The 18,986-nt window shown below is 38.7% G+C and overlaps 1 protein-coding gene across 2 annotated transcripts; it reads left to right on the top strand.

The window, feature by feature from the left end:
• Positions 1 to 1,800: 1,800 nt before the first annotated feature.
• Positions 1,801 to 16,837, top strand: LOC132127264 (macrophage immunometabolism regulator-like). Of its 2 annotated transcripts, none has more exons than XM_059539055.1 (3): positions 1,801 to 1,905; positions 13,471 to 13,504; positions 15,953 to 16,837. In XM_059539055.1, exon 3 carries the CDS (start codon positions 15,956 to 15,958, stop codon positions 16,586 to 16,588), a length of 633 nt encoding a protein of 210 aa, XP_059395038.1. In that variant the 5' UTR covers positions 1,801 to 1,905; positions 13,471 to 13,504; positions 15,953 to 15,955; the 3' UTR covers positions 16,589 to 16,837. The 2 variants fall into 2 exon arrangements, with proteins under 2 accessions (XP_059395038.1, XP_059395039.1); XM_059539056.1 differs by having other exon boundaries at positions 1,809 to 1,905; positions 15,949 to 16,837.
• The last annotated feature ends 2,149 nt before the right edge of the window (positions 16,838 to 18,986 follow it).

Below are 18,986 nucleotides of genomic sequence, written 5' to 3' on the forward strand. Positions count from 1 at the left end.
TGAACCAAGTGAATGGAAACTTCCAGGCAGGCTTGCTGGCGCAAGTTGGAGATAAACTCTGTAGGACACAAGCCCTCCAGGACCGAGTTTGGATGCCCCTGGATTACAGAGTTCTGTATGTTCATAAGAGAAATCCCATCATAAAAGTGTTCAGTATTCTTCCTCTAAAGAACTTATGATTCAGTCTGCAATACTGTCTGGAAACTCTTCTACTGCATGTAAGTTAGCTTTCAGGTTGATGGCATCTATTCAAAAATCAGTCCAGAAATCTATAAAAATTACCATAAGGCACAGGAGACATCCCCTCCATTCAATAAAGATGATCTGTTCACTTGTACTTATTCTGGTGAATCTATACTGAAAGGGATTCATAAAGGGTGGATATTGTAGATGTCTCTGAAATTTGGGTTTGGGGCTTATTGAGTGAACATTCAGCCAATTAAAGTTTAGTTTTAACCTGTTCAATAATCACTTACAAATTACTTTATCAATGCAGGACTTCCAACATGTGCAATCAAACCTCTGCAAATCATTCAGAATGCAGCAGCACGACTGACCTTCAGAAAGAGCCTCTCTCACATCTCTTTACATTCACTACCAGTTGCAGCTTTCATTAAGTCCAAGACACTGATGCTTGAGTACAGAACAGCCACATGCTCTGCACCTCCTCAACTCAACTCAACTCACTCTCAAGGCCATTACACACTGAGTCCAAATTTTTCATCTGAAATTTTTGCACGTTGAAAATTATATACAACCTTATGTTGTATCAATCACATTTACACACTGACTCCGAAAGGTTTGTTTGTTAAAAAAAATGGGATCTGGTTTGATTTTCTGCTTATATTACAGAAATTTGTGTGCATATATATATATATATATATATATATATATATATATATATATATATATATATATATATATATATATATATATATTAGTCATTTATCAGGCGCTTTTATCCAAAGGGACTTACAAATGAGGACAACAAAAGCAATCAGCTGTAGTATTAAAATAACAAAAAACAGATCCAAAACTAAAAGCTAAAGCTTTATAAATACTACCTATACACATTTTAAAAATATAAAAATTATATAAAAATGACAAATGCATATATACAACTAAATTTAAAATTAAAATGGAAAACAAAATAAAGCTAAAAACAATTAAATAATATTAAAGAACAAAAGGTATAAGAGTATAATAATGATTCTAACATAACACTAAGCCAAACACCAATAAACAACTACATACATGTGTATATACAACCATACACAAACATATATATATATATAATTTAATTTCCATTTAGTTTGTTGAAGTATTAAAATAACTTTTATTAAAATAAAACTAAAACTTAATAAAAGACCTATACAGACATAATAAATTCAGACATAATTTAACTAAAATTCAAATAAATAATAAATAATACAAATCAAACGCCAGTAGTTTATCAGTAATCCTAAAAATAACACTTCCAAACACACATGCTAAATAATAATAACAATAATAAAAAAACTTAATTATGCATAGTAAGAAATGGTTATGAAAACTGAAACAGAGGCGAAACAAGTAGTAGGAAAGAAGAGAAAAAACAAAAAGCGATATTGATGGCTATGCCCCTGATTGTAATTAATTCACGACATTTATCGTATCCTAACTGGGTGAATTTAATCAGATTTGTTTTTATCTTTACTAAAATAAAAATATATAGTATATCGCCCAGCCCACCTCAATTCGAGCATTGGTTTGAAGTCTTTTTGTAGCCCCCTTGGAAATGTGCTGAGTCCCCTGGTGGCCATCGCGTCACGTGACTGGACCTGACGCGTCCGCGGCTCGCGTCACGTGCCTGGCGTCGACGGCAGACTCCTCTGACAGGAACTGGTGTGCAGTCTCTCTGAACAGGTTTGATTTTACACTCTTTTCTTCGTTGCTATAAGGTCACCCCGCATCGATCAGAGCGCTGTCGGGGATCTCGCGCGGTTGTGATGTTAAATCCGCGCGCTGCTGCTGTAAATCTCGAAATGGTGGCAGTGACACAGCCCAGAATAAAGACAGTGTTTGGAGGACGATTATCTGGTTTACTGTATTTGACTAAAAAGCTGTTGATGAACGCGTTCGTATGATGCATCTGGTTCTCAGCACGGTATTGCAGTCCCTAATATTATATATGTCGAACATCATCATCATCATCATCATCAGGATGAAACTAACAGAGTCATCACATAGCTCTCACTAAACACCCAAAATTTTCGTTTATCATCATTATTAATTATGATTTTACATCATTCGCAATGTCCAAAGCGTTAAACAGCGCATTTGATTTCTGCTGAAATGCTCCAGTGATCTTTGGTTGTTTTACAGTAAAGCACTGGCCTGGTTTCTCCAGGTTTATCCTTCATATCCTGGTCTGGCTTCAAACACATTTCCATATGAACAGTTTTTGGTTCTATTTATCTATCTATCTATCTATCTATCTATCTATCTATCTACAACCCGAATTCCGGAAAAGTTGGGACGTATTTTAAATTTTTATAAAATGAAAACTAAAAGACTTTCAAATAGGGCTGCAACTAACGATTATTTTGATAATCGATTAATCTGTCGATTATTTTTACGATTAATCGATTAATCGGTTTATGTACTTATATTTTAGTTTTTCCCATTTTTTCCCCCAAGTAAATTATTAATAAATGGTCTTAATCCTTCAGCATAGATTTTTAAGAGATTTTAACAATTTTGCACTGTCATATCCTAATCAAAAATAAACCTGGAGTTGTTTTATTGTAATCCTTTGTCGAACTCTTCTGCAATCAAAACACTGACCCATACTCTAGCAAATTTCACAAGGATATTTCAAATAATGTTTTCACCATGGCAGTCCTTAGAGCTCCTAAAGTAGTTTAACATCCCGAACAAAGCTTATTAAGGAATCTTTCAGAACATATTTTCACGGAGAATAAGGATAAAACAGAATAAAATTGCAGTGCATTGTATTTTATTATTTACTGGGAAACAGCTTTATAGCTTTTGCTGTGAAATTGTAAACAATCCTTCGAATAAAGTGCCAGTGGCATGAAACCTGAATGGAAATCACAATTTAAAGTAAAATCCATCAGAAGGTTGTCCAGAAAAAAAAATTGGACAGTCACACACAAAAAACCTGCTGTGTGAAAAAGAGCAGTGAATACTTAGAAAAAAAAAGTGCATTTCAAATATCTTTAAACATTTACCTCTCTCATTCAGTCATAATTAGGCTGCAAGACTGAATTATGAACTGGTAAACGACAAACTGATCACAGAACATGTTTGTAAAGCTTTAAATGTTAACTGTTAAAAAGCAATGTTATCAGCTTTTACGACTAAACATTTGCAAACAACATTGTACTGGAGAATCTGCACAAATAAAAGTCTTAGGGGCCGTTCAAATATCGTGCCTAAAAACGCGTGGAAAACGCTAGGCACACCGCTTTCTCCTTCTTTCCAAAGCGTTCGGGCAGAAGCGCCCCTGAGGCGTCTGCCTTTGCTAAGCAACCATGACGTGTTCTCTCCTTGAAGACGCGGAAATTTCAGCAAAGGATAAATGGATTTGCAGCTCAAAAAATCGCTTGCAGTAGCTCTGCTACTAAATTTATTTCAAAATGGAAATCCATATACAACTATGATCAGCTGTTCCTTTCATCTTGACTGAGCTTTTAACGTTGTTACGGGAAAGGATGAAGCTGATTGGTTAGTTCTTGTCACATGACCCGCGATGCGCTTGCAGCATTCTGAAAAGTTGAGATGTTTTTAACTCGACGCGGTGCGGTGTTGGAAATAACGAACTTGAGCGCGCAAAAGACGCGATATGTGAACGTCCCCTTAAACAGTTCAGTAGTGCAGAGTTTACAGGTTACTCTTCTTTTTTGAAGGCTCAAAGTAAAGTACTCCCAGTCTCCCACATCCCGCTAAATGCTGCAGAGACGCTGTTCGGGAAGCACGTGACATAAAACGAGGCCAGCTATTGGCTATTCGCTACTTCTCCTGCTGTACTGGCTGAGTAAAACCTCCGGTGGCTCATTACTGCCACACTTTGGTCACCGCAGATTTGAAATATGCACGAAATGAGCCGCTTACGGCAAATAAAAATTATTTAGCAACGAATCGATGACTAAATTAGTTGACAACTATTTTAATAATCGATTTTAATCGATTAAATCGATTCGTTGTTTCAGCTCTACTTTCAAATCACATGAGCCAATATTTTATTCACAATAGAACATAGATAACATAGCAAATGTTTAAACTGAGAAAGTTTACAATTTTATGCACAAAATGAGCTCATTTCAATTTTGATTTCTGCTACAGGTCTCAAAATAGTTGGGACGGGGCATGTTTACCATTGTGTAGCATCTCCTTTTCTTTTCAAAACAGTTTGAAGACGTCTGGGCATTGAGGCTATGAGTTGCTGGAGTTTTGCTGTTGGAATTTGGTCCCATTCTTGTCTTATATAGATTTCCAGCTGCTGAAGAGTTCGTGGTCGTCTTTGACGTATTTTTCGTTTAATGATGCGCCAAATGTTCTCTATAGGTGAAAGATCTGGACTGCAGGCAGGCCAGGTTAGCACCCGGACTCTTCTACAACGAAGCCATGCTGTTGTTATAGCTGCAGTATGTGGTTTTGCATTGTCCTGCTGAAATAAACAAGGCCTTCCCTGAAATAGACGTTGTTTGGAGGGAAGCATATGTTGCTCTAAAACCTTTATATACCTTTCAGCATTCACAGAGCCTTCCAAAACATGCAAGCTGCCCATACCGTATGCACTTATGCACCCCCATACCATCAGAGATGCTGGCTTTTGAACTGAACGCTGATAACATGCTGGAAGGTCTCCCTCCTCTTTAGCCCGGTGGACACGGCGTCCGTGATTTCCAACAAGAATGTCAAATTTGGACTCGTCTGACCATAAAACACTATTCCACTTTGAAATAGTCCATTTTAAATGAGCCTTGGCCCACAGGACACGACGGTGCTTCTAGACCATGTTCACATATGGCTTCCTTTTTGCATGATAGAGCTTTAGTTGGCATCTGCTGATGGCACGGCGGATTGTGTTTACCGACAGTGGTTTCTGAAAGTATTCCTGGGCCCATTTAGTAATGTCATTGACACAATCATGCCGATGAGTGATGCAGTGTCGTCTGAGAGCCCGAAGACCACGGGCATCCAATAAAGGTCTCCGGCCTTGTCCCTTACGCACAGAGATTTCTCCAGTTTCTCTGAATCTTTTGATGATGTTATGCACTGTAGATGATGAGATTTGCAAAGCCTTTGCAATTTGACGTTGAGGAACATTGTTTTTAAAGTTTTCCACAATTTTTTTACGCAGTCTTTCACAGATTGGAGAGCCTCTGCCCATCTTTACTTCTGAGAGACTCTGCTTCTCTAAGACAAAGCTTTTATAGCTAATCATGTTACAGACCTGATATCAATTAACTTAATTAATCACTAGATGTTCTCCCAGCTGAATCTTTTCAAAACTACTTGCTTTTTTAGCCATTTGTTGCCCCCGTGCCAACTTTTTTGAGACCTGTACCAGGCATTAAATTTTAAATGAGCTAATTAAGTGGATAAAAGTGTCAACTTTCTCAGTTTAAACATTTGCTACGTTATCTATGTTCTATTGTGAATAAAATATTGGCTCATGTGATTTGAAATTCCTTTAGTTTTCATTTTATTAAAATTTAAAAAACGTCCCAACTTTTCCGGAATTCGGGTTCTATCTATCTATCTATCTATCTATCTATCTATCTATCTATCTATCTATCTATCTATCTATCTATCTATCTATCTATCTATCTATCTATCTATCTATCTATCTATCTATCTATCTATCTATCTATCGTTATCTAAAATTACAAATATATTTGTACAAACTTCAAACAGTCTTACAGAAGACAGATGTTATTTCATGTGTTAATAAACTGATGATTATTAAGGTGTAAAATCTTAAATGTGTTTGTTTATATGTTCGTTCATGTCAAGTGAAAATAGGACGTTACACTTTTAAGCACATCGAAATCTGAATGATTTCTTCTATCTAAAGACTCTTGTAGATTAGTGGAGTTCATCAGGATCGACTGCTGTCAAATGATTAATCTCGGCCAAAATAAAAGTTTTTGTTTACATAATTTATGAGTGTGCACCGTGTATATTTATGTATATATAAATACACACACATGCATGTATATATTTAAGACAAATGTTTTCATATATTAAATATAATTATTTATAATATAAATTATATGAATATAAATATAGACATTAGGGGTGTAACGATTCACTCGTTTTCTCGATGCATCGATTACAAACCCTGTCGATTCATATGCATCGATCTTGAAACATGATTTTTGAATCGTGAATCGCAGATCTCGGACAGTAATCGATACAAAATGCTAAGAATCGAATGAATCGCGATTTCTATAGCGATTCAATGCTTTCAAAATGTATACACATTAAATTACTACACGCACAAATTAATGGAGACCTTGTTCGTGAAACTTCTTATCTGTCCTTCACGCGCTCCACTGTTTACCGCCCGCGCTCCGTTCCTCTCTGACGCAATGGCTCAGTTTGTCAATGGCTCTCTGCATCTTACCGACGGAGTTACCGGAGCCTGTAAGTGTCTAAATCATACGCACAGATCCATTGAATGATAAATGTTTTTAAACAATGCGGATGAACCGAATATACGAAGGAAACTTTTAAAATTAACCACAGCATTAACAACGACCTTGAAATAAGAGCACGAGATTTATCTGATAATCAGATGCATGAAAGTAGCGTTTGTTTCATTAGCAAACAGACATCTGGCATGTTTTCTTTCAGAATCATTCGCTGATGGAGAGGAAAAGTTAAATAGAGATGAAGACGTTTTCACACTGAAAGAGAAGCGATCTCGCTCTCATAGACGTGCCAGGCTATATCTGCATCTAAACTGAATAAAAGAAGAATGAACTGATGAAACCCACAAACAATTTATGAATGATGCAGTGCTAATTGACATTTATTACAGTACAGAAACTATAAAGTATATTTTCTACCTTATTCTGTGCAGAAAATTTAAATAATTGCTAATTAAATGTAGCCTAGTATATAAAACAATCATAAAATTGCCATTAGGAAAAAAATATATATTACAAATGATTGATTATTGTCCAGCAGTGTATTTGATTTATTACAGCTAATTAAAAGTAATTAAAAAAGTTCCTTGTAAAAAATAATTCCTTGTAAAAAAAAAAAAAATAATAATAATAATAATTATTATTATTATATAGGCTACATACATAAAATAATTGTATTTGACATTTCTGTCACTTCTGAAATCATGGCTATGCCCCTGGTGTGACAAAATGTATACATAATACTCTTTAAGCTCTTTTTTAAAAACTTGGCTTACATACATTTTTACGTATGCCATGTCGCATCATTAAACTAGCATTTAACAATGGACAAAAGGTTTTTTTTTTTGGTTTTTTTTTAACCTATGGTTCTCTAACCATAAATGCTACTGTAATTTGCCCCCTGACTAAGCATTTAAATAATTTAGTAGAAGCATTTAAATAATCCCGTGAATGCACTTAAAGAATGCAGAGTCGAATCGTTATAATCGAATCGAATCGAATTTAATTGTGAATCGAATCGAATTGAATCGTTCTAAATTTGCAAAAATCGTTCTTGAATCGAATCGAAAACCTATGAATCGTAATCGAATCGAATCGCTGCCTTGCCAAAGATTCACAGCCCTAATAGACATTAAATATTTTCAAAATATATACTGTATGTGTGTGTATTTATATATGCATAATAAGGATACACAGAACACACATATATTATGCAAACAAAAACTTTTATTTTGTATGCGATTAAGCGTCTGACAGCACTTTCAGGAATAATCTATTGATCAATGGAGTTGTTCCTTATAAGCCTACTTGACTAAAAAAAATTTAATATTAATAAAAGCAATATTATTCAGGTAGTGTGCTTCAAATGCATTATGAAATACTGCTAAAATACCAAGAATGTAATAATAATAATAAAATCAAATAACAATAATAGTTTATTGTTATTATTATTATGTAATCAGCACTACAAGGCACATAAAAGTGTTGTATCTACATACCTTAAAACATAATTCTGTATTTAGAATAAAGTGATGTGTATTAAGAGTATAAAGAATAAATTCAGACTTTGATTTTACTATATATTTGCTCATTAAATGTGCTATTGTTTTTCCTTATGATATCACACTATTAGATTGAAAGATAATAAAGAACGCAAGCATAACAATTGATACAGTTACATTTATATTAAATATTTACTAACATAAATAGATAATGAAAATTAAACAATTGGAAAGATTAAAATAAAAATAAACAGATTTGCCCTTCCTGCAGCCTCCTGCATCGAGGTCTGCGGAGACTGAAAGTCCCATTAGAGTTGTCGGATCTTAATGGTTGCCAGAATCTTGTTAGATATATTTTCCCACATCACTGGCACATCATCATCATTATCGCCAGTCGAAATGCTCCATCGTCTCTCACCAGCAGCTGAGGCTCGACACCTTTCAAAGCTTTCACAGCTTTTGGAGTCAGAGTATAATCCAAATGTCAGATTTCAGTGTAATTTCATACCACCTGAATGGTTTCTTTATGAGTCAGCATTTGGAATTATCTTTCAGTGTTTTGATTTTGAGATCCGTTCTCCTTGAAGTTGAGCTGAGCTTCCTATAAACCTTTCGTCTATAGATTTAATATCTGTGCATGTTCTGTAGGAGGACAGATGCAACTGCTTCTAATTTAGTGTCACGTTCGAATTAAGGACACGAAGCAGTTGCAAGTAAATGATGTTTATTAGAGAAGTATTTCCAGGCTGGGTTGATGGTGGGTGACGCAGGGACCTCGATGGCAGCACAGACTGGTGAGGAGGTGATTGAGTGCGCAGGTGGGTGATGGTGAGGGATCCGTATGATGACTGGTAATTCCAATAGCGACCGAACAGGAACAAGACACAAACGTAGATGAGCAGACGGAACACAGACAAGAATCACGAAGGACCTCAAACAACGATCTGACAAACAAGAGACGAAAGACAGGGCATTGAGTAGGCTGGTGGAATGAGCTGCAGCTGGTAACACCCACATGAAACAATCAACATGACGTAACATGAGATGAGCAGGAAACGGTGCATTCATGAACCGTGACAGTACCCCTCCTCCTAAAGACGCCTCCTGGCGTCCCCAGACTCCCTTACCTGTCGATTGTAATAATCGATAAGGGAGTGATCCAGGATGTCTCTAGCAGGCACCCAACTTCTCTCCTCCAGACCGTAACCCTCCCAGTCCACCAAGTACTGAAATCCGTGTCCCCTCCATCTTGAGTCAAGAGTACGATTGACTGAATAAGTAGGTTCCCCATCTACGAGTTGCGGTGGGGGGGGGGGGGGGGGGGCAGGCGGCTTAATCGGAGAATGAAATACAGGCTTTATTTTAGATAAATGAAAGGCGGGATGAATTCTCCTGTACGCTGGAGGAAGTTCAAGGCGGACTGCCACCGGACTAATGATCTTGGTGATCTCCAATAAATTTGGGAGCCAGTTTATTAGAGATGGAACGGAGAGGAATGTTCTTGGTAGAAAGCCACACTTTTTGACCCACGACGTATACGGGAGGCCTAGACCGGTGGCGGTCGGCTTTAGCCTTGGTGCGCGCCCCCACTTGGAGTAGAGCCTCGCGGGCTCTAGTCCAAGTGTGGTGACACCTCTGGACAAAGGTGTGAACGGAGGGGACCGCGACTTCGGATTCCAGACTGGGAAAAATTGGTGGCTGGTATCCTACACTACATTCAAACGGAGATAAGCCCGTAGCTGATATTGTTAATGTATTGTGGGCGTACTCCACCATTGACAGTTGTTGGCTCCAGGAGGAAGGATTCTTGGAGACCAAACATCGCAACACCCTTTCCAAATCTTGGTTGACTATCTCGGTTTGACCATTGCTCTGTGGATGAAACCCTGAGGACAGACTTACAGTCGCTCCCAGTAATCTACATAATTCACGCCAAAATTTTGACACAAATTGGGGTCCTCTGTCGGAGACCACGTCTGTCGGGAGGCCATGTAAACGAAAGACATGATCTACAACGGTCAACGCTGTCTCCTTGGCTGAGGGTAATTTGGGCAAGGGAATAAAGTGGGCCGCCTTCGAGAACCGGTCCACCACGGTCAAAACTACCGAAGTTGGCGAACCCCAGAAACCTCTGTAGGGCCTTACGGGAATCTGGACTTGGCCACTCTACCACAGCCTTAACCTTCTCGGGATCCATGCGTATTCCCTCAGTCGACACGATATACCCAAGAAACGGAACAGACTGTGCATGAAAAGAGCATTTCTCCGCCTTGACAAAAAGCCCATTCTCTAGCAAACTCTGAAGCACTCGTCGAACGTGCTGCACGTGTTCCTGGAGAGAAGAGGAAAAAATCAATATGTCGTCCAGGTAGACATATATGAATTGATCGATCATATCTCGCAGCATGTCATTGACGAATGCCTGGAAGACCGCTGGGGAGTTGGACAGCCCAAAGGGCATGACCAAGTATTCAAAGTGCCCCCTGGGGGTGTTAAAAGCGGTCCTCCATTCATCCCCCTCCCTGATACGGACCAAATGATAAGCATTACGTAAGTCCAATTTCGTGAAAAACGATGCTCCCTGCAACCTCTCAAAGGCTGAAGACATCAACGGAAAAGGGTAAGTATTCTTTACTGTGATGTTGTTCAGTCCCCGGTAATCAATACAAGGTCGCAGCAATCCGTCTTTCTTCCCCACAAAAAAGAACCCCGCCCCCGCTGGAGAAGAGGAAGGGCGGATGAACTTCGAAGCTAGAGACTCAGAAATATATTTCTCTATAGCCTATGAATATAATTTGCCTTTAGGCGGAGACTTACCTGACAGTAAATCTATGGCACAGTCATAGGGACGATGCGGAGGGAGAGAAGCAGCACGAGACTTACTGAACACTTCCTTGAGGTGGAGGTACTCCGCGGGCACGTTAGACAAATCCACTGCTTCCTCCTGAAACACAGACATAGAAACAGACTGACAAGCAGACACTAGACAAGACTCATGACACTTGTTACTCCAGGCCAGGATGGAATGCAATTGCCAGTCTATTTTGGGGTTGTGACGGAGGAGCCAGGGATGACCAAGTACTATGGGTGCAAGGGGAGAGTCAAGGATGTAGAATGAGATGATTTCTGAGTGGTTGCCTGATGTGATAAGGGTAATGTTTTCAGTGATGTGTGAGATGACCGGCAGTCTCTGTCCATTGAGGGCGTGAACCGTGATCTGGTGAGTGAGGGGTCTGAGGGAAATTTGCAGTCTGCGTGCGAGTGCATAGTCCATGAAGTTATGTTCAGCCCCGGAGTCCAGAAGTGCTTGACAGTCGTGAAGTCGTGCTAACCATCTTAGTCTTACCGGGAGGAGCGTAGATGATGATGAGGTCTTGATGAGGGATAGTAGCCTCATACTTACTACCGGGCTTGGCCTTTTACCGGACAGATGTAGGCGTGATGACCGGTCTCCCCGCAGTAGAGGCACAGTTGCAGGGACCTCCGCCTCTCCTTCTCCTCCCGGGAAAGCCGAGCTCGCCCTACTTGCATGGGCTCGTGATCGTAGAAGGGGCTGGCCACGTCCCCGCCGTTGACTCGAACATCCGTATGGGCTCTCGTTGTGGGATTGGGTAGGTTACGCCGTTCTACTCGTGTTAGTCGTGCATCTACCCTCAGTGCCAGCTCAATTAGCCCATTGAGTGAGGTCGGAAGGTCCAGGGCATAGATCTCCCTCTGGACGCGGTCAGCCAGCCCATGCAGGAACATGTCCCACTGCGCCTCCTCGTTCCATTGACACTCCACCGCCAGGGTGCGGAACTCGATAGAAAAGTTTGAAACTGATCTCTCTCCTTGATGTAATTCAGCTAGTTTCCTAGCCACCTCTCTCCCAGCGACAGCTTTATCAAAGACCCGCTTCATCTCAGCAGAGAGTGTCTGGAAGGAGGCGCAGCATGGATCTTGATTCTCCCACACCGCCGTTCCCATAATGCCGCCCTCCCAGTGAGCAGTGTCAATACGAACGCCACCTTGGCTTGTTCGTTGGAGAAGGTCCTGGGTTGAAGAGAGAAGTGCATATCCCATCGTGTTAAGAAAGCTCTACAGAAATTCGGCTCACCCGAGTAGGTTTCCGGAAAAGCAAGGCGTGGTTCCGGCTGGGAGGGGGTCTCCGATGGTGTGGGAGGAACGGGCGGTGTGAGCAGCGCAGTGGGGGCTCGCAGAAGCTGTAGTTGCTGGGTGAGCTCGGACACCTGCGCCACCAAAACCTGAACAGCGCGACCAGTGTCGTTAAGATTACGTTCCTGGGCGTCCATCCTTCGAGCACTGGCGCTGAGGAACTCTTCCAACGCAGATGATGGGTTACTCACTGCTTCCATGGGTGGTCAGATCATTCTGTCACGTTCGAATTAAGGACACGAAGCAGTTGCAAGTAAATGATGTTTATTAGAGAAGTATTGCCAGGCTGGGTTGATGGTGGGTGACGCAGGGACCTCGATGGCAGCACAGACTGGTGAGGAGGTGATTGAGTGCGCAGGTGGGTGATGGTGAGGGATCCGTATGATGACTGGTAATTCCAAAAGCGACCGAACAGGAACAAGACACAAACGTAGATGAGCAGACGGAACGCAGACAAGAATCACAGAGGACCTCAAACAACGATCTGACAAACAAGAGACGAAAGACAGGGCATTGAGTAGGCTGGTGGAATGAGCTGCAGCTGGTAAGACCCACATGAAACAATCAACATGACGTAACATGAGACGAGCAGGAAACGGTGCATTCATGAACTGTGACATTTAGAAATGATTAAATAACACCTTTGTTAATGGTGCACTTTTATCTAAAACATTGATAAACATTGAACTTCCTAGTTCCCTTCGATTTATAGTTTGTGTCATGTGTTGCTCCGCACCTGCCAGTGACAGGCTTCAAAGTGCACTCACATAGACATATGCAAATGTCAGTTTTAACTCTATTTGCTTTACAGGGCTTGACAACTTACTTTTATACCAAGGACAAGCACATATGCTCCTAAATTTGATTTAGGACTGCATTAAAATATATAGGAACACAATGAACATTTATCAAATAATGTGTTTTTCTTTAATAAAGGCATGCAAGACAAGAAGACTTTCACAAGCCAAATGATTTCATTTTATATATTATAATACAAAATGTACAGTAGGTTTTTAAATATTTCTGCTTCAAACTATATTTAATACTTTTGGAATTATTTCAAGGCCAGTGTATTGTGCTGATACAAGTGAAATCTAAATGTTGAACTATATGCGTTAAGTAATATTCCTATTCTTTCCTTCCTGTGACAGGCAGCCCAGACAGAAGACACAAGAGCAGTGTTGGGTAAGTTACTTTCAAAAAGTAATTAATTACTAATTACGCCATCAATATTGTGTTTAAATGACTTTTTTTAATTACTCTGTCTGAAAAGTCATTTAGTTACTCAATAAGTAACTTAATTATTTAAATCATTCATTTTAGTTAAAATAAACCTTAAAGCAGAGACAATAGAAATTAAGCTCTTTATTCTTTCAATTTTAGACGAACATGGAATAGTTTAGCATTTTAGTTTTAAAACAAATTTAATACATTAATACAATCTGATCTGATAATTGTTTAGTAGAACACTGAACTAAATATTTATGTAACATTCATCATGGTGCAGTGTAAACACTCCCATTACTTTATATATCTTTATTATATTATAAATCATATTTTAATATATAATAGTAAAAAAGTAATAGTAAAAATAGTAATTGATTCGTTCGACATTATACATAGCTTGGTAAAAAACCTATAGGCTATAGTAGAATAAAAAAGACTATATAAATCTGAATGCATATTTCAGTTTTGGTTAATTTTTATGACACATTGCAGATAGAAGTTAATGGAGACGGCAGAAAGCGCACCCTGTTATTTCCACTTTATTTTACAAAAGCACAATGTTTTGATGTTATTGTCAGTGTACACACATCAAAGTAAACCCTTTTTAGATTTGACTGATTTTAGTTTTATCTGTATATGAGTATATTAGGTTATGTTCTCTATCAGAAAATACTGCAAGTGAACGTGCTGGTGCGCAGAGGGTTAAAGATGCTGCATTCAATTTTACCTTTAGACGATATATTTAGATTTCAGATTCAGGAATGATTTTAGAACTGATTAAATTATTTACTGTATGTAACGCAAGTATTTTATAAGTAACTGCAATTAAATTATCCAAAAATGAACAGTAATCCCTTACTTTACTTTTTCAGTGGATAAGTAATTTAATTGCAGTAGCACATTACACCCAACATTGCACAAGAGTTTACATTGAATTAAATGCCACATAATATTGTGTAACTGAAATACCAATAAAAACCATTAACCAATAAATCAATAAAAAATAAAACTTTATGCATAATGTGTGGCTGAAATACAGTAGGGCACTTATTTTGAAATGTCTGTGCTAAATCTAAATACTGAGAAAATCACCTTTAAATTTGTCCAAATGAATTCTTAGCAATGCATATTACTAGTCAAAAATTAGGTTTTGATATATTTATGGTAGGAAATTTACATTTACTTAATATCCTAATGATTTTTGGTATAAAAGAAAAATCAATAATTTTGACCCATAAAATGTTTTTTTTTTTGGCTATTGCTAAAAATATACCCCAGCAACTTAAGACTGGTTTTGTGTTCCAGGGTCACAAATAGTAAAGCTTTCTGTGATTTTATTAGGGAAACAGAGCTGATGATTAGATTTTAAACTCTTCCATACTCCAGAGCAGTAGGTGGCGGAAAAGCACCTATTGTGTTGGTTGCCAGCCTCTGTTAAAAACAAAGAAGAAGATGATAACAATAAGAGATAAAATATACTACATATTGTAATATAAAACCATAAAGTAAACATTGTCATAATAATTTACAAAGAGTCGATCTTAATCAATTGCATTGAATAAATGTGCAGTATCCACTGGTGCAAAAGCACCATGTATTTACTTGCAATACTCATATTTATTTAATAATCATATTAGGCAGATTCCTAGCTAAAATACTAGATGATTCCTGTTTTTCCATCTTCAAATTTAAGCGTTTTACTGTGACAATTCCGGATGTGTCCAGGCATCAGACTCAGCTGTGATGCCTGATCATATTTTCACTAATAATTTTTGAGAATAGCTTACTCTTCTTTGAACAAACACAAACAATATTTAAATCACTTAACTGCTTTGAGTCATCACCGCACTGATATATGTGACCCTGGACCAGAAAAAGTCATATATGTAAATTTTTAAATAAATGATTGAATAAATAAATAATCTCTGAATAAATGAGCTTTTCATTGATGTATGGTTTGTTAGGAGGACAATATTTGGCCGAGATACAACTATTTGAAAATCTGTAATCTGAGGGTGCAAAAAAATCGAAATATTGAGAAAATAATCTTTAAAGGTTTACAAAATATCTTGATGGAACATGATCTTTACTTAATATCCTATTGATTTTTGGCATAGAAGAAAAATCAATAATTTTGACCCATACAATGGGACGATTTAAATCGTCATATTATCCAGCCATGATGATATGAGCCTTGCTCTATGGTAAAGTACAAAGACATTATAGACATAACAACATAACCTTCGGTAAAGCTGCTTTAAAACAACCTGTATTGTAAAAGCAGTTTTGACAAGGAATGTGCATTAAAAAAGTAAATGATGAAATATAGGATATCAAATTTTGTGTTATTTGTAGCATAATATATGTTATTTATTCCCCACATAACTACCTGTGTGTTTCAGCCAGGTCATGTCATTAAAGATGGAAATGGATGCCAGTGGGGTGTCCAGGGCACCCATCTCTGTTCTGCCTGCTGCTGAGGTCAAAGCCAGCCTGAAGCCAGAAGCCGATAAACCCCGGTGCTCCAGCACTCCCTGCTCCCCCATTAAAAGTACTGTCTCAGGATACCAGATCCTCCACATGAACTCCAACTATCTAGTGGGCTTCACCACCGGTGAGGAGCTTCTCAAATTAGCCAAGAAGTGGTCTAGCCCTGACAACAGCAACACAGAGGCCTTGCCCAGCCCCATCAAAAAGCCTGTGGATTTAAGCCTGCACCGAGCCTCGCGGATTTACAAAGCCAAAAGCCGCTACTACCAACCGTATGACATCCCAGCCATCAACGGACGCCGGAGGCGGCGCATGCCCAGCTCAGGCGACGGCTGCTTGAAGTCGATGGTGAGCGGGGAGCCCAGCAAGGCCTTACACGGGCCCCTGCCCCTCTGCTTACTGAAGGGCAAGCGGGTGTACTCCAAGTCCCTGGACTACCTCAACCTGGACAAGATGAGCCTCAGGGAGCCGGCGGACACTGAAGTGCTGCAGTACCAGCTACAGCATCTCAATTTGAGGGGAGAGCGCGTGTTTACCCGAAACAAGACATGAGTTCTCAGAAACGTCCACCTGCCCACAGTTTTCCAGCTGTGATGTAGGGCCTTGATTTTTACCACTCTAATTATAGGCAGTTGACTACTAAACTAGGGTGACCATACATCCCATTTTTTTGGCCCTGTTTTTCTGTTTTCATACTTGCTGAACGTAATGATCGAAAAGTAGTTTGACCAATAACATGCAGGCATTGTACATAATGGACCAATCATAGCGTGTGAGAAGGTGGGATCTACGTAGAATGGTCAAAGTGATGCAAATACGTGTACATATTAATTGTGTTTGACTGAGCGCTGCTCCGAACAATCAGTATTTGACATCAAAGTACCTCGAGAGCATTTCAAAAGCATAAGGAGCCGTCTGCTCTGCTCTCTTTAGCTTTTATGGTACTTTGATGTCATACACCAATCTGTCTGCACTTGCAAACAAAGCCAAAACCTAAATATTTTAGGCAATATTGAAATCCTATCGCGGAAAAAATGGCACGTATGGTCACCCTAACTTAACCAAAAGTATACTTAGGTTCTTAGCGTACGGGACAGTCTATGTTCAGTGTGCGTGATGCAGATTTTGTCACCAGAATAGTACCAATGTATTGTATGTGCACCGGCCACCAGAGTTTTTCTTTGCACGCTCAAGTCACACGTCCATTGACTAAGTTTTGCACTAATCAGTCGTTCAACAAGGTGGCAGCACTGGCCCGGGCTGTTGTTTCACAGTTGAAAACTAAACTAGACACAGAACATCAATAAAATAGTGAAGACTGCAACAACAGACTGATCTTTAGATTAAAAAAGTACAAAGATATTTTTAGAGCTCATAACGTCTGGGGAAAATAGTGCAAGATGACATACCATCAAATGGAGTATAGTTTGAAAAAGCTCTGCCTTAGACTATACCTGTATACATTTAAAAGCAAAGTGTAGTTTGGGCTCAAGGCATCCATAGACCACTAGTCTCGTTTGTTAACCAGAGGAGTGATAAAGCACCATGAGGCCCAGTTAAGAGAAACTAAAGGAGTAGTTCATTGAAAAAGACAAATTCTGTCATTCTGTACCCACCCTCATATTGTTCCAGATTTTTGAAGAAACTGTATGCAGCTCTTTCCATACAACGACAGGCAACTGTGACCACCTATGGCTTTTGTGCCATATAATAGATTTACTAATTAGTGTGAGAGCGCTGTCATCCCATAAAAGTGCTGATGGGAGAGGAAGGTTCTGTTCTGCGCTTGATCTACTGACAAAGTGCACAGATCACTTCCATAATGAGCAATGCAATCTGCCAAGACTCAGTTCAGCAACTATCACAGCCATGTTAAGAGCAAAATGGCTCAAGACATGCTTTCTTGTTTGTTAAATAATGACACAAATACCAGTGAATTGACTACTGCAATCTGTTCATTTAAACACTCTCCTCCCATAAATGTTGCGTCTAAAAGGGAAACCCCTACAAATGCATCTGCAGTAAAGTCAGCCACAGAAATAACTTGGTCCACACCTTTTCTGGGTGTCTTTAGAAAATTTGTTATTGATATCTGCTGTTGGTCTGAAATTTAATTTGTGTCCCGTGATTAAAGACTTTGATTTGAGTCTGCTGCACAAAACTAGCTAGAGACTTTGGAAGACTTGTATTATAGCAAGCAAGAGTTATAGTATAGAGTTGTAGTATAGACTGCTTAAATGGTTGGACTACATGATTATTTGAAATAAAACAATAATGTAATATGCTTTAGTCTGAATTGGGAAATTGTAAAGGCTGCAATTTGATTAAATAAATGCATGTTTCTGAGTGAAGTGCGGCACTGTGTTCATTTACACGCGAGCAGCTCATGCTCCAGGGTTTTCATCCATCAACTCCAGGTTTCTGCCAAAATAAAAGCTTGATGCGTCATTTGAAAAGTCATCCATTAGTATTAGAAGTTATTAAAATTAATATTATTATGATTTGTTTGTAATATTTCAATTATACATCCTTTGAATAATTATTATAATGTATTATTATATAGTAGTTTTGATGTATAATCAATATAACATAACTTTACGGCTAACTTGTGTAGCCCTGCAAATAAGCACAGTGCAGCTGGAGCTTTTTTTTAAACTGCATTTTAATTATTCCAGGTTTTTCTCCTGAAATCATGCAGCCCTAACCGTAACTGACTTTGTATGAAAATGAACTGCATTAAGAAACATTCAAAGTTCTTCTTTTCAGTTTGTATAAATCTGAGGGTGAGTAAATAATGGCATGATCACTATTCCTTTGTCCACACTACAAATCATTGTAAAAGTGTATTGGTGCAGGGGATTCATGTATAGTGTCGTTTTCCAGGATTAGCAATAAATGGTGTGGCTTTCGTGCTGAGTTCTTATTGTTATGTGTGAGTGTGAGTGTTCAA

This window comes from Carassius carassius, chromosome 45, assembly GCF_963082965.1.
Source record: "Carassius carassius chromosome 45, fCarCar2.1, whole genome shotgun sequence".
NCBI classification, from domain to species: domain Eukaryota; kingdom Metazoa; phylum Chordata; class Actinopteri; order Cypriniformes; family Cyprinidae; genus Carassius; species Carassius carassius.